The sequence below is a fragment of the Dermacentor andersoni genome, chromosome 7 (genome assembly GCF_023375885.2).
Source record: "Dermacentor andersoni chromosome 7, qqDerAnde1_hic_scaffold, whole genome shotgun sequence".
Taxonomy (NCBI): domain Eukaryota; kingdom Metazoa; phylum Arthropoda; class Arachnida; order Ixodida; family Ixodidae; genus Dermacentor; species Dermacentor andersoni.
In genome coordinates this window covers 127,411,002-127,424,171 of record NC_092820.1, presented here as the reverse complement: position 1 = coordinate 127,424,171, position 13,170 = coordinate 127,411,002, and the positions used below count along the sequence as shown (strand labels likewise).

The following is a 13,170-nucleotide window of genomic DNA, read 5'->3' as shown; positions in this document are numbered from 1 at the left end:
GAACGAACACCACTAATAAAGGTACAGCCGTGTCCTGTTCTTTCGTATACAACAAACACATTCCAGCATAATCGATGACAGTCACAAATCGTTTCCGTCAGAAAGTTGAGCGACGGCCAATGTCTGTCATGCCATGCTCCAGGCACCTGGAGCATTTTGTGCCATGCTCCAGTGACTGTGTTTTCGGTTGTTCGCAAGAAACCGTGCATAATATTCTCGCGCAAACATGGCTGCAGCCTATAACTGAGTCCAAAGGAGCTGAGGCCCATGACTACAAGGAAATATACTACTCGCATGGTCATTTCAAACGCGCTTAGCACTTTCATTGCCGTAGGTTCAATGGCACACACGGCTTATACGTTCGCTTGAGTCGAGGAAAGAGCTTCGTCGAAGTTGAAATAGGCACGCGGTTGGTCAGGGTTGCTCGGAAAACTTGAACAGCGAGCCGGCCGAGCCCTTGCGCCTCAGGTGGGCTGAGCTCGACGTTCGCCTACTTCGGGCGAGCCTGAGCGGCGCGTCGAGCATCCACTTGTCCTCGGTGTCCCTGCGCGCGCTAACGTCGGGGGGCGTGTGCGTGGCGTGTATCTTGGTGGTCTCGGGCATCACGACCAGGACCAGAGCGGCGAACGCCAGCAGCAGCAGCGAGACCACTGTGAGCTCGATGCCGCGACCAAGGCGAGAGTCGGAGCTCGCGAAAGAAGCGGCGATGGAACCCAACCGACCGCACACGTAGCCGAAGGACGCGCCGCTGGCCCTGATCACAGTCGGGTACATCTCGATCGTGATGACGCTGAGACTGACTACGGCCGAGTCGACGGCCAGCAGCGCCACCACGCGGACCGCCGTCTCGAGGTGGCGCACGAAACCGTCGGCGTTCGAGGGATCTGCAATAGGTATAGTTTGTCGAAACATCGCGTAGTCACTTCACATTCCTTTGTTTCCTGAAAGACTCCTCTGGGGGTCTTTGAAGGGTATATTACAATACTGCCACATGGACATCCAAAATCGAGAATAGGGCTTACAGATGGAGTAGCACACTGTGGTATAAAGGTTATAAACAAGGCTAACGTGTCTCAGAAAGGCTGGCCAACGTTTCTATAAGAGGACCTATCTTCGTCAAAGGCAGGTCCTCTTATACGGTACACATGGCGCGCTGCTGCGCCAGTAGTGCTTTTTTTTATTTTCACCCGCTCTGCTCCGCCGAGGCGCACCTCGTGACGTGGCGTCGCAGCCAATGGGAATTTAGGTGCCGTTTCGTCTGTCGTCTGCTCTAAACGACAGACGAAACGGCACCTGGGCCATTCGACGCTTTCGAATCAATAAGACTCCGTGGACATGTGTAATCACTGCGCATACGCTACAAACTCCGGCTAATTTCACCTAGAAGGCAGACACCGGAGTGTCCGAAGATCGTAACTTTCGCATCCTTAGCAGATGGCCACGAGTGATCTGACATTACGCCGGCTAAGCCAGCGCGAAGGAAGCATCCTTACCAATCGTGATATCATCAGCTTCGTGCTCGCCCGACGGTGATACACGAGCAATCCTGCGTCTATAAAAAGTTTGCACACTTTGGAGCTTACTGTCCTCATCAAGCTGCGATCGCGCTAGCTCCATGTTCGACCGACGGTAAGGAGCAAACAGTCACGTCATGCATGGGTGAGCGTCTTCTAAGGGCGCGATAGTTGCGATTTTCGGCTCTTCAGAGGACGTATTCTCGGACGATCGCCTTCGGTGATGTCACTTTCAGTGCGCGCTTATTGGCTGGTCGAACAAAACCGGATGATCAAATTATTTGGTTAAGCATTGCGTCAGGCGAAGGTGATAGTATCGGCGAAAATGATCGAGAATACGTCCCAAGCTTCGCTTTCTTGTGTGAAATAAGGCATATATAATGACACTGCAAACATTAGCCGTGGGCCAACTTTCTTTTATTTCTAGAAACGGTTATGAGCTCCTCGGACGGCGAGCTTCAAGTCTTCCGTTGGGACCAATCGCGTGATTGTTTTGTTGAGAAAGTAAATAATGTAATTGGACACATAATTACCCTGTATCGAATCATTTCCATGCGGGAACCTCTGTGGCGAAATTAACCCAGATAACTGTTTTTTCTCCGCTTCCCTAATTTTAAGGAATTGGAAACGCATTTTATGAAAGACCCGGTATTGCGACTTAATACCAGTGCATATGTCGACTAATGGTTATCTCTAAAGGACGCAGTTCTCTTAATTGTTGCACGGCGTCCTTATATTTCTCTAATATTTCTTATACATATGCGGGTAACCCTAATCTTAAGGTGATTCGGTAAGTTCCGATTATTGCCCAATCTTCTATAATGAATACGTGCCACTGTGAGACACAGTGTGTATACATATCTCAAATGCATTATTATAAACGTGGTGGAAGGCTAATCCAATTGCCAAGACAGATTCAGTTCAGTGGGGGGTCCCTTTAAAGCTAAGGTGTGTGTAGCAGGCCTTACCCGGCAAAATGAAGCAGAAGGCGCCGAGCACCGCCACGAGGCAGCCGAGAGCGATCATGCAGATGGCGCTGGCGATGCGTCGTCCCTTGCGTTCGAGCAAGAACACGTTGAACGTCACGGCGGGGCATTCCAGCGCGATCTGGGCGTAGTAGACGGATCGGTCGTCGCGGCTACCTCGGAGCTCGTGGAAGAGGCTCATCACCAGAAACAAGCAGCCGAAGGCCACCAGGGTCTCGGAGCGAAACAACGGGTTCGTCAGCACCTCGAGCGGCGGTGCCTCGTTGACCGCTTCGTTGGTGCTGTCGCACCTGGACCTCCTGTCCTCCTTGCGGAGGCCTTCCAGCCGCTTGGCCACGTGCACGAGGTCGACGCCATTGGTCTGGGCCGCCGACGTCACCACCTTGGAGAGCCGCCGGAGCCTATGCGTGGCCAGGAGCCAGGGCGGCGACTCCTCGATGAAGTACACGGCGCCTACGAGCAGCACGCTGGGGAGCATGCTGAGCATTTGGATGAGTGCCCATTCGCTGGCCAGCTCGTACGTGATCTCGCTGTACACGTTGGCGGCCGAGACTCCGCCGGCGATGGCGACGGAGCTGTAGAGTACGCGGCGCGACGAGTCGGTCACCTCGAAGAGGAGCACCGTGGACACCGTGAGCAGGGCAGCGGATGAAACGGCGACAAGTACTCGCAGTATGGCGAACATGAGCAGCGTGGTGGCGAAGGCGACCGTGGTGCCGGCGAGTATCAGGCCAAAGAGCGCAACGGCCAGCACCGGAGTCCGGCCGATTCGGTCGGCCGCTATACCCGTGAACGGCATGAGGACGACCGTGCTGCCCATGTAGCTTGCCATCATCGCTTTCAATATCCAACGTCGTTCGCACACTAGGTCCCACTGGGATATGACAGAGGTGTGGATCGGAACCTGCAGATATGGAGCAGTGGTTATAATTTAGCACGTAATAATCGAATGTACTATAAGGTGACTTGCGCACTGATCACTCCAGCGCTGTGTACTCGGAGCCGTCGGCGAAAATTGATTTTTTTTTTGTGCCTGTATTAACAATTTTGCGTGGCAGTATAACGTTGTCAGACCCTTTCGGCACGTATACGACGTCGCTGTGCCAAAATCATCTTCACGTAACCTCTGTCTTAGCGGCATTTTCTAACTCTCCGTTGCACGCCGCCACAATCGTCGACGAGCCACCAAAAGTTCAGCAAGGGGAAGCGGGCTAATCGGAGAAGCTGGCACAGCTCTCCTCACCCGGTTATCTGCTTTCACAGCGCTAGCTCGGCTCCACCGAAACCCTCTCTCCTTTTCTGTGCACTCCCGCCTGTCGTCAGCGAATTAAAGAAAACATCTAACGGTAGGCAATGCTATTCGCTTTGAAACCAAACAGAAGGCATTTCTTATAAACGAGGAGAGCGTTTGATTGATCTTGCGGATTACCGCCCGTGTTTGACTCAGCGGTGACGTAAACTTGTCGTCAGGAGAATAGAATAAAGGCAGAATGAAATAACTGCAATATAGCCGCCCCCGTGTGGACAATGCTGATTCATTTCGCATCATCTTACCACACAGGCTTACCCACAGTGGTTGCTTAGTGTCTATGGTGTTGGGCTGCTGAGCAGGAAGTCGTGGGATCGAATCCCGGCCTCGGCGGCCGCGTTTCGATGGGGGCGAAAATACCCGTGTACTTAGATTTAAGTGCACGTTAAAGAACCCCAGGCGGCCCAGATTTCCGGAGTCCTCCACTACGGCGTGCCTCATAATCAGAAAGTGGTTTTGGCAAGTAAAACTCCATAATTAAATAAAAATTACCACACAGGCTTAGCAAAGTGAAATCGGTACCGCTTATTGTTATTCGTTGATCTTTTACTGCATATTGTGGATCGTCGGTTGATAGTCAGCAGGTGCTATGAAGGATTCACGCTGGAAACTTAATCGGTTATACACACAGGCGGGAATCGCGGAGCTGTATATAGGGTGCACCTCATTATACTGAAATCTCTAATGCAGGCGTGGTGGGTAAATTATTTCTAGAGTGAAAGTGTTGGTTCGATTTACTAAACCCGCTGTGAACACACTCTGCAGTTAGTGACAGGTCAACATGCACTGGCAAGTGCGCCTCGCAGGATCTGCGTGTTGCAACAAAGCTTTGTTTTGGGCTAGTTGGTTTTTTTCTTGAGTACTGGGAAGGAAGCGCTCAAAAAAAAACAACGCCAAAAGAACAAAGACATGGACAATTAGGGACGCACAAAATGGATCGCTTCATCCTGGTCTTTCTTTCTTATCTTATTCTTCGTGCACGTGTTGACTTAGCTCAGCAGCTTCCTCACTGTGAAATTCCTCACACTGTGGAAGGCGAGCAACCGTTTGTTGTCGTGGCGAGTGATAGCCATACCTGTGACGCAATCGACCGGGGCAATTCAACCCTTTTTGGTGCATTTCATTTAACCCACTATGGAGGAGGCTGTTGTTCGATATATCAGTGAAATCGTTTTCCTGATCTACTATTTAAATGACCCGTTGGTGTCGGAAGCCCTTCTCATTCGTTCCCACATTCCAAGACGTTGGCTGCTTGCGGGCCTGGCGCATGACTGAGACGTACTCATTGTCATTGGATAAATGGGGCATCTTCGTTTCGTGCCGCAGCTTTTCCATGGGACTTATATTTGAAGCGCAGAGGGATGGAAGGGAAGGTGCAGGACAACTTTTAATGAGGGAGGTTATTGATTTTTGACAGTTATTCATACACTGCAGCATAACCCATGCCCTGCCGTTCGAAGGGAACCGAAGAGGAAGCTTTTACAGCGTAGTACAAAGCTGGAAGGAAACAGCCTCTGGGTTATGAATGAAACAGCCCACTGGGCTGTTTCATTCATAACCCAGACAGCCCATAACAGACAACCCATAACAGCCCTCTGGGCTGTTATGAAACAGCCCTCTGGGTTATGAATGTATGTTTAGACGTTGGGGTACCTCGACAAAGACCTGCATCCATGGACAATCCTCCCAACAATTTAGCTCAGGCAGGATATCGAAAGTCGATAGGCGTTTTCAGGTGAATTTACAAGACTTCCTAGGCCGCCTGCGGACTTACACTTCTAGTTGACTCATATTTGTACACTTTGCACAGGCAACCTGTGTACAGTCTGAAGACATCAGTATATAGAAAATGAAATACAAATACGCGGAAGATAAGTTGGTCTTGAAGTATACTACGGACAAACTAAGCACAAACGTAATTCATTGTTCAGGAGGGGAAAATATCCTCTCAGAGCACCGTATCGAGTGAGCGGGATCTAGCTCAAGTTGTGCGATCAGTGCTCTTTACCATGAATGACGAGTGCACGCCCCTATTTTGAACTTGCTCTCGCGAATTCGAAGGAACATTTCATGCCGAGGTGGAGTGAAACTCATATTAACGTCGTTTGATCACATAACACATTAGCGAACAGAGCATTTGAATTTTGAATGCTGAAATACAGAATAGTTCAATGTGATAACTATGAAGAAAACTTGACGCGGAAAGCTGGGCTAGTTGGAACAAGGACGTTTCAGACATTTCTAGCGTTCCAGGAAAAAAAAAATGAGATTCCGTAGAACAGAGAAAGGACAACAGGAGAGTAAGGACACTGGTCGTGAACGGGTTTAACCAGTAAAAGAAACCAGCGCTTGCTATCTTTCTATTTGTGCTATGTTTCTAAGCGCCGCTTCACTTACAGGCCAAATGCAACAAAATTTTGGCCCATGTAAATAACGAACCTAGGTTTAAATTAGTGTATATGTATAGACCTTTCGTGCAAGATTTAACGTTTGAAATAGGAGCGGAAGCGTCGCGACAAACTTGCCAAGTAGGCTTTCTTCGATGTCCAGAGTGAGAAAGAAACAAAAAGAGAAACAACAAAATTCCACCAAAACCGGAAGTGACGCAGGACTTAGAGCGTGCGGCTCCTTGGCATGACCTCCGAGATAAGGCACCGCCCGGGGCTGCGGCCGACGCGTTGAAAAATCTTGGAGGCTGTGTGCTAATACTTAAGGCTCATTCACACCGGTGACTGACAGCGGTCGCAAAGCAACCTGTCGGAAATGGCCGCAAATGGTGGTTTTTTTCGAAAAGAGATAGTCTTCCAACATGGTAGCATGAACCAGTGATAAGAGTAAGTATAACTTGCTGTCCTAAGTGAAGTTTCGCTTAATTATGCATCACGGAAGCGCATATGACACGCGAAAGGCTTCAGACAAGATGCTTTACGAACCAGCGGAAACGCACCAAGTGTAACTTTTCGCTGCTGTGAGTGAACTCGTGTGCGGGATGGGTGCTGCAGCAGAAAATAAATGAGCTATTTTGATGGTCAATGTGGGCGCCGCTTTGGAGCGTTGGAGGATACCCAATATTGTCGAACAGTTGGGCATATTTTTCGTGAAAGTTTTTTTTTTGGTTTTTAATGAGAAGTTATCGAGATGCAGCCTTCAAAATCTGAAGTTACTGCTTTGTGAAGGTTGCATATACAAAATGTCCGTGCCCTCGCAGTGCATGCATTCTTGCGCTGCCTTCTTAATAACCGATAGCCTCGGGTGCTATCCTACATGGATTCGCGCTTTCGAGGAGAACGCTTGAGCACGTGAAACACTGGAGAAGCTGCCATGGGCTGTTCTCCGAACACACGTGATTTGCAAGGGGATTTGAGTATTTTGCTGCACATACGCGTATTTCACCTCAATAAGGTGCAGCCTCCCATCTAGAAGTCGACTTAGTTAACTCTGAGCTGTGCAATATCAAGAAGCCGAAGCATCTGTCGCCGTAAGCTATATTATCTGGTACGATGCTGCGCGGCATGGACTACAAGACCGGAAATTGGCAATGTGAGAAAAAGAGGGACTCTGTTATACGCAAACTTAAGGACTTAATTGCTTTCTTTTACTTTGATGTAAAAATCTGGGAAGGACTCAGTCCCATAATCATTTACACATTTGCTTAGTCAGCATAGATCCGTCGCAGAAAGTACAAAATTTAACGCTCAGCCCGAACACGTGCTCATTAGGATCACACGAAACGGGCGTTCCTTCGCTTCAATGCGCGACTGACGGGTGCTTACGTCGTATTCCCAGCCGGCGTCGCAGGGAACCTTCGTCGACGAGTCGACGCCTCGTTCGTACGGCGCGAACGGCGGTTCGTAGCGCAGGCAGCGGCTGTACGAGCCGTCCTCCTCGACGGGGATGCTGCTGTTCTTCCACATGTCGGGCGGCAGGTTGGCGTACGCGGCCGGTGGCTTGCACCAGTGGTCGACGGGTCGCGCCAGACTCAGCATGGCCAGGGCTTGGACCACGGTGCAGAACACGGCCAGCTGCGTGCAGAACAGGATGATCCACTGGAACTTGCCGTGGCCGTAGACGACGACGTGATCGAGCGGCGTCACGGCGCCGGGGAATTGAGGGGCCGAGGTCGGGGCTCCCATCGTGGTCGGCTGCCGTGCGCCGGAGGGGCTGTTTTCTAGTTTGGCGGTGGTCGGCGTTAGCGGCGAGGAAAACGCGGGCGGGTGGCGGCTGTCCACCAGGCCGGAGCCTGCGGTATCCATTGTCCCCGGTAGCGCGGTTAAGGATCCGGCGTGCGGTCTGTCCCGCGGTGCAGGTGGTGAACAGGCCGTCGACGTGCCGTCGCTGCCCACTCCGCTGGGGTCATTGGTGCGTGCGGCGAGATCGACGGCGTTCGTGCGGCTGCTTTTCGTGGTGACGTCTGCCGCAGCGAAAGAAGACTTATGTCGCCTCTTCTTGGCCATTCCGTCGGGCGTGCTGACGAATACGGCTCCAAAGCTGTCCTCGGTCTTCTTCTTGTTCTTCTTCTTGTTGCCTCAAAACATGGCTCGTACCCACGAGGGGGAATTGGCCACACTGAATGGAATGGTGACGATGATGAAGCCTCAATTAGTGGCACACACCCACCGTGCCGGATAGGCCACGAACCGGGTGGTAATATGATTGAAAAAATGTGATAACTTAGTTAATAAATAAGTAAGAAAAAGGAAAATAAATGAAAAATTGAAGATGAGAAATAAACCGATAATAAATCAAATAAAGTAGGGTATAATAAGGTAGTGAGCCTTGCCTAGATAGGGAGAGTAACACGAACCTATTAATAAATTACATTAAGTAAAGGATAGACGTAAAATTGAGCGAGTTAAGCTTTCAATAATAATATTGTTACGGGAAGGAAGAAGCGTGCGTCTATATACAGATGGCTTTTAATGGCTGTGCCAACAAGCGTAGAGTAGCGATAAAGAACTACCCTCTTCCTCGTCGTCTCTCAGCACACCATCATAGTCCTCTTCCCACATTACCGACTGTGACATCACCCCCGTCGGAAAAAGCGCCTTATTGGTGCGGCTCATCGGTCTGAGAAAGGTAAGGTTTGAGACGGCTGACGCGAATGATGTCAGAGAGAGCTGAAGGCACCGTGGCATTCGGCGGAGACACTTCATATGTGACACGGGTCACATGGCGAAGGATGACGTAAGGGCCATAGTATCGCAAGAGGAATTTATCTGAAAGACCAACACGCCGAATTGGATACCAAACTAGCACAAGAGCACCTGGTTCGTAGTTCACGTCGTGATGGCGCTGGTCGGAACGGCACTTCCGGCGTGTCTGTGAAGCAGAAAGACGAATGCCGGCAATCTGGCGTGCTTGGGTCGCTGTGGCTATTACATCCCGAGTGTACTCTGTCGGCGAGTCGAGTGTGGTCGAAAGGAGAGTCTCGAAAGGCCAAGTCGGCTCACGGCCGAAGAGGAGATAGAAGGGTGAATAGCCAGCTGTGTCGTGGCGCGAGGAATTGTAGGCGAACGTGACAAATGTTAGAACAATGTCCCAGTCGCGATAATCGGAGGAAACATACATTGCTAGCATGTCAGTTAATGTGCGGTTCAGGCGTTCGGTAAGACCGTTAGTTTGATGATGGTAAGCGGTAGTAAGTTTGTGTTTAGTAGCACATGATCGAAGTAGGTCGTCTATGACTTTGGAAAGAAAGTATCTGCCGCGATCGGTGAGAAGTTGACGACGTGCACCGTGGTGCAAGATAACGTCGTGAAGCAAGAAATCAGCGACGTCTGTAGCGCAGCTGGTCGGTAGGGCTCTAGCAATGGCATAGCGAGTTGTATAGTCCGTAGCGACGGCAATCCACCTATTTCGGTCATTCGATATAGGGAATGGTCCGAGAAGATCAACGCCAACGCGAAAAAAAGGGTCGGCCGGTATATCCAAAGGCTGCAGCAGTCCGGCCGACCCTTTTTTCGCCCACCATCATAGTCCTCTTCTTTACGCATCACCGACTGTGACAATATTATAACTGTGAATTTGTGTTTTTGCTCTTTGAGTTTTCTAAATGTATAATTTATTGAAGGAGAAATAAATCAATTGTGGGAAATGATAAACATTTAGAAGGCAGTCTTCTTGTGTCACAAAGGCTATTATAGACGGCTCGGCAAATGTTTCTGTGACTGTATCCTAATACGGTTGCTCCAAGTGAGAGTATGACAGTACTGCATAAAGGTCCTAGATGTCGAAGCGAAATTGATAAACGTCGTTTTCGGTTTCTAGAAAACAGCCGACACGACAATAAAGATTGATCGATAGATTCCGGCTGATTGCAGAAATAGCATAAAGGGGATACCGCCAGGCCACGTCTGCGCAAGTAAGTGATGGAATACGGCAACGTAGCCTTGTAAATGATACTTCGAATGTACGGTTGGGACACCGTTGTCGGTTCAAAAAATCATTTAGATGCATAAAGTCTGTCGATTTTACTAATGAGAGGCTTTTTTATTTTCGGTCAAAGAAAACTGCCTTTATCTAGCTGCAGTGATGTGCGCAGTTGCCGGCAGCACATATATGAAGGGACCTGTTAAAGAAGCTCGGGTTAAAGAATCGGCTATTCCATTATAAGTTGAAGGTGTCGTGACCTCGTATTCATACTAAAGTTATTTATTTTTATTTAATGTGTTTATTTCGGACAACAATGCATAGTGTCCGCGGGGAGAGGCTGAAGGATTAAACAAGTGTGCCGAGCTAATGTATAAAAGGTGTTCAAATCTGTCGAATTCGTAGAAGCGTTAAACGCGCTGCATACAGAACGAGAATCTGTGACAATAAAGCTTTTGTAACAAGAAGGGGTAAATTTCGCTAAGCAAGAAGTATTGCCAGAAGTTCGGCCTGAAAAATCGATGTGTATTCTGGCAGGCTTAGTGAAAAAGACCAATCGAGGGATGGTGAGTAGATTCCCACGTCTACCTTCCCTTCACACGAAGAAGAATCAGTCGCTATTACGTTTATTGGGAAATGGTCCAAATAGTCTTGCAAAAGGGCATTCGAATATGTTGGGGGCAGCAATTTTGCGTTATTGCCAAAAATGTCTGCGAATTCAATTGTGAGCCACAACGCGCACCCATCACACGGAATGATTTCCCTAAGGCGAAGATTCGACGGTGCTAATTGTGCCTGCACAAATACGGCTCATGGAGTACGCAACCGTGGCCACGTGCTATCAAAAAGTTCCTATGGCTCAGTAATAAATACATATTGTGTACGTCGTAAACGAGAATCACAAGTTCTTAAGTAGGTTTTAACTATAACCATGCGGAATCTCGTGCGAAGAGAAGGTAGGAGGCGCGCTTCCTGGTATAACGCATTATTAGCAACGAATTCAAGTGGTCTTGCTTTATATTTTCTACTTCGGGATGGAATGGTCTTAATGCGTGGCGAGCGAGGCTGTGTGATCGTTCTCTTCAGAACGAGGTGTTTGATGTGGTGGTGGTGATGAGGATGATAATGCTGATTTCCATACTATGACACATGCCCACGACGGGCATGAGGGAAAGGCGATAAGACGAACATAAAATCCTTCCGACCAATTACGATAACATCAGTTATATATAGGCTGGTGATGCAGGCGGTGAAATTAAAAATGCAGTCATGGGTAGACAGTAATAGAATACTCGGAGAACTTCAGAACGGGTTCAGAAGTGGTACGCGCTTAGATGATAGCCTGCTCGTGCTTACCCAGTGCATAGAAATAGCTAAGGCGGAAAATAGACCTTTGTATTTAGCCTTCCTGGACATAGGCGGTGCATACGACAACGTGAACAGGAAACTGCTGGGGAACATATTAAAAGTTGAAGGTATCGGTCATGAGGTAATTGATTTTCTACAGGAAATATATCGACTACCGGCTTTAATGTATGCAGACGATATTGTACTGTTAGCAGATAGCTAGGAAGGTTTGCAAACTCTGGTTAATTAATGTGGAGATGAAGGAGACAGTCTAGGTCTCATTTTTCGCGCAGCTAAGTCCGGTGGGATGTTTTTCAACGATACAACTGATCAGGAGCTTACAATACACAGCCATGAAATACCCCGAGTGGCCGAATACAAATGTCTCAGGGTATGGATATACAAAGGGCAGATGTACACGGAAAAGCACGAACAGTCTCTCATAGCAAAAGGGCGAAGAGATGCCGGGATAATGAAACATAGGACATTGTGGGGGTACAACAGGTATGAGGTATTGAGAGGTGTTTGGAAATGAATAATGGTGCCGGGCCTTAGTTTCGGGAATGCGGTCCTGTGCTTCAGGGCAGAAGTTCAGTAGAAACTAGAAGTAAATCAGAGAGCTGTTGGAAGATTAGCACTAGGTGCCCACGGGAAAACCACAAACGAGGCAGTACAGGGGGATATGGGCTGGACATCGTTGGAAGCACAGAAAGCTCATAGTAAAATCCTATACGAAAAACGCCTGAGGAAATTGGACGATAACAGGTGGGCAGTTACGGTATTTAAATACCTATACAGAAAGGGCATTGACTCACAATGGCGGAAAAGAACTAGGAAGCTAATCAGTAAGTAGATTAAATTAGATTATGGGGTTTTACGTGCCAAAACCACTTTCTGCTTATGAGGCACGCCGTAGTGGAGGACTCCTGAAATTTTGACCACCTGGGGTTCTTTAACGTGCACCTAAATCTAAGTACACGGGTGTTTTCGCATTTCGCCCCCATCGAAATGCGGCCGCCGTGGCCGGGATTCGATCCCGCGACCTCGTGCTCAGCAGCCCAACACCATAGCCACTGAGCAACCACGGCGGGTAATCGGTAAGTATGCCAGACACGAGGACGAAGAAAGACAGAGCATTAAACGACAGTTTAAAAACGCGGAAGGTAAAAATTGTATAAGTTCAATGGAAAAGAAGCATAGTGTGGAACTATATCGATACTGGAAACAGCAGATCAGGAAGGAAACGTTTTATAATAACTCAAGAGGCAGTTCCCTACTCTTTGAATCTATGTCAGGATGTCTTAGAACGCGCAGCTCTAAAAAGAAATTTAACGAAGAAGAAGACACATGTCCTGTGTGTGGTAAATCTGTAGAAACAATAGAACACCTCATACTAAAAGGTGATGGTATCCATCCCGATGTCGATGCGGGCACAGTCAAGATTCCTGAGGGCCTAGGGTTTAGAGAATAGTCATATAAATAAATATGCGGTGGAAATTCGCGAAAAGCGATCGGAAGATTGGTGGCTCAAAAACTGAGAGGTGACATAAGGTTAGAAGTGTAGAAAGACGTATTTAAAGAAAATGGCGAATTTTAATAACTTACAACACAGTTAAACAAAAATAAAAAGCTGAGCATGGTGATA

The 13,170-nt window shown here is 48.5% G+C and overlaps 1 protein-coding gene across 1 annotated transcript; it reads right to left on the bottom strand.

Moving 5' to 3' along the window:
* Nucleotides 1-414: 414 nt before the first annotated feature.
* Nucleotides 415-8,263, bottom strand: LOC126534545 (solute carrier family 22 member 7-like). Its single transcript, XM_050181803.3, has 3 exons — nucleotides 7,583-8,263; nucleotides 2,483-3,404; nucleotides 415-884 (listed from the first exon to the last, which is right to left on the bottom strand). Exons 1-3 carry the CDS (start codon nucleotides 8,261-8,263, stop codon nucleotides 415-417), a joined length of 2,073 nt encoding a protein of 690 aa, XP_050037760.2.
* Between the last annotated feature and the right edge of the window lie 4,907 nt (nucleotides 8,264-13,170).

Bases quoted from the DNA above. Each gene is read 5' to 3' on its own strand.
- LOC126534545 (XM_050181803.3), bottom strand. From the start codon at position 8,263: ATGGCCAAGAAGAGGCGACATAAGTCTTCTTTCGCTGCGGCAGACGTC. The intron at 3,405-7,582 runs GTAAGCACCCGT...CCATATCTGCAG, and splicing joins ACGCCGGCTGGGAATACGAC to GTTCCGATCCACACCTCTGT. The intron at 885-2,482 runs GTAAGGCCTGCT...TACCTATTGCAG, and splicing joins CTTCTGCTTCATTTTGCCGG to ATCCCTCGAACGCCGACGGT.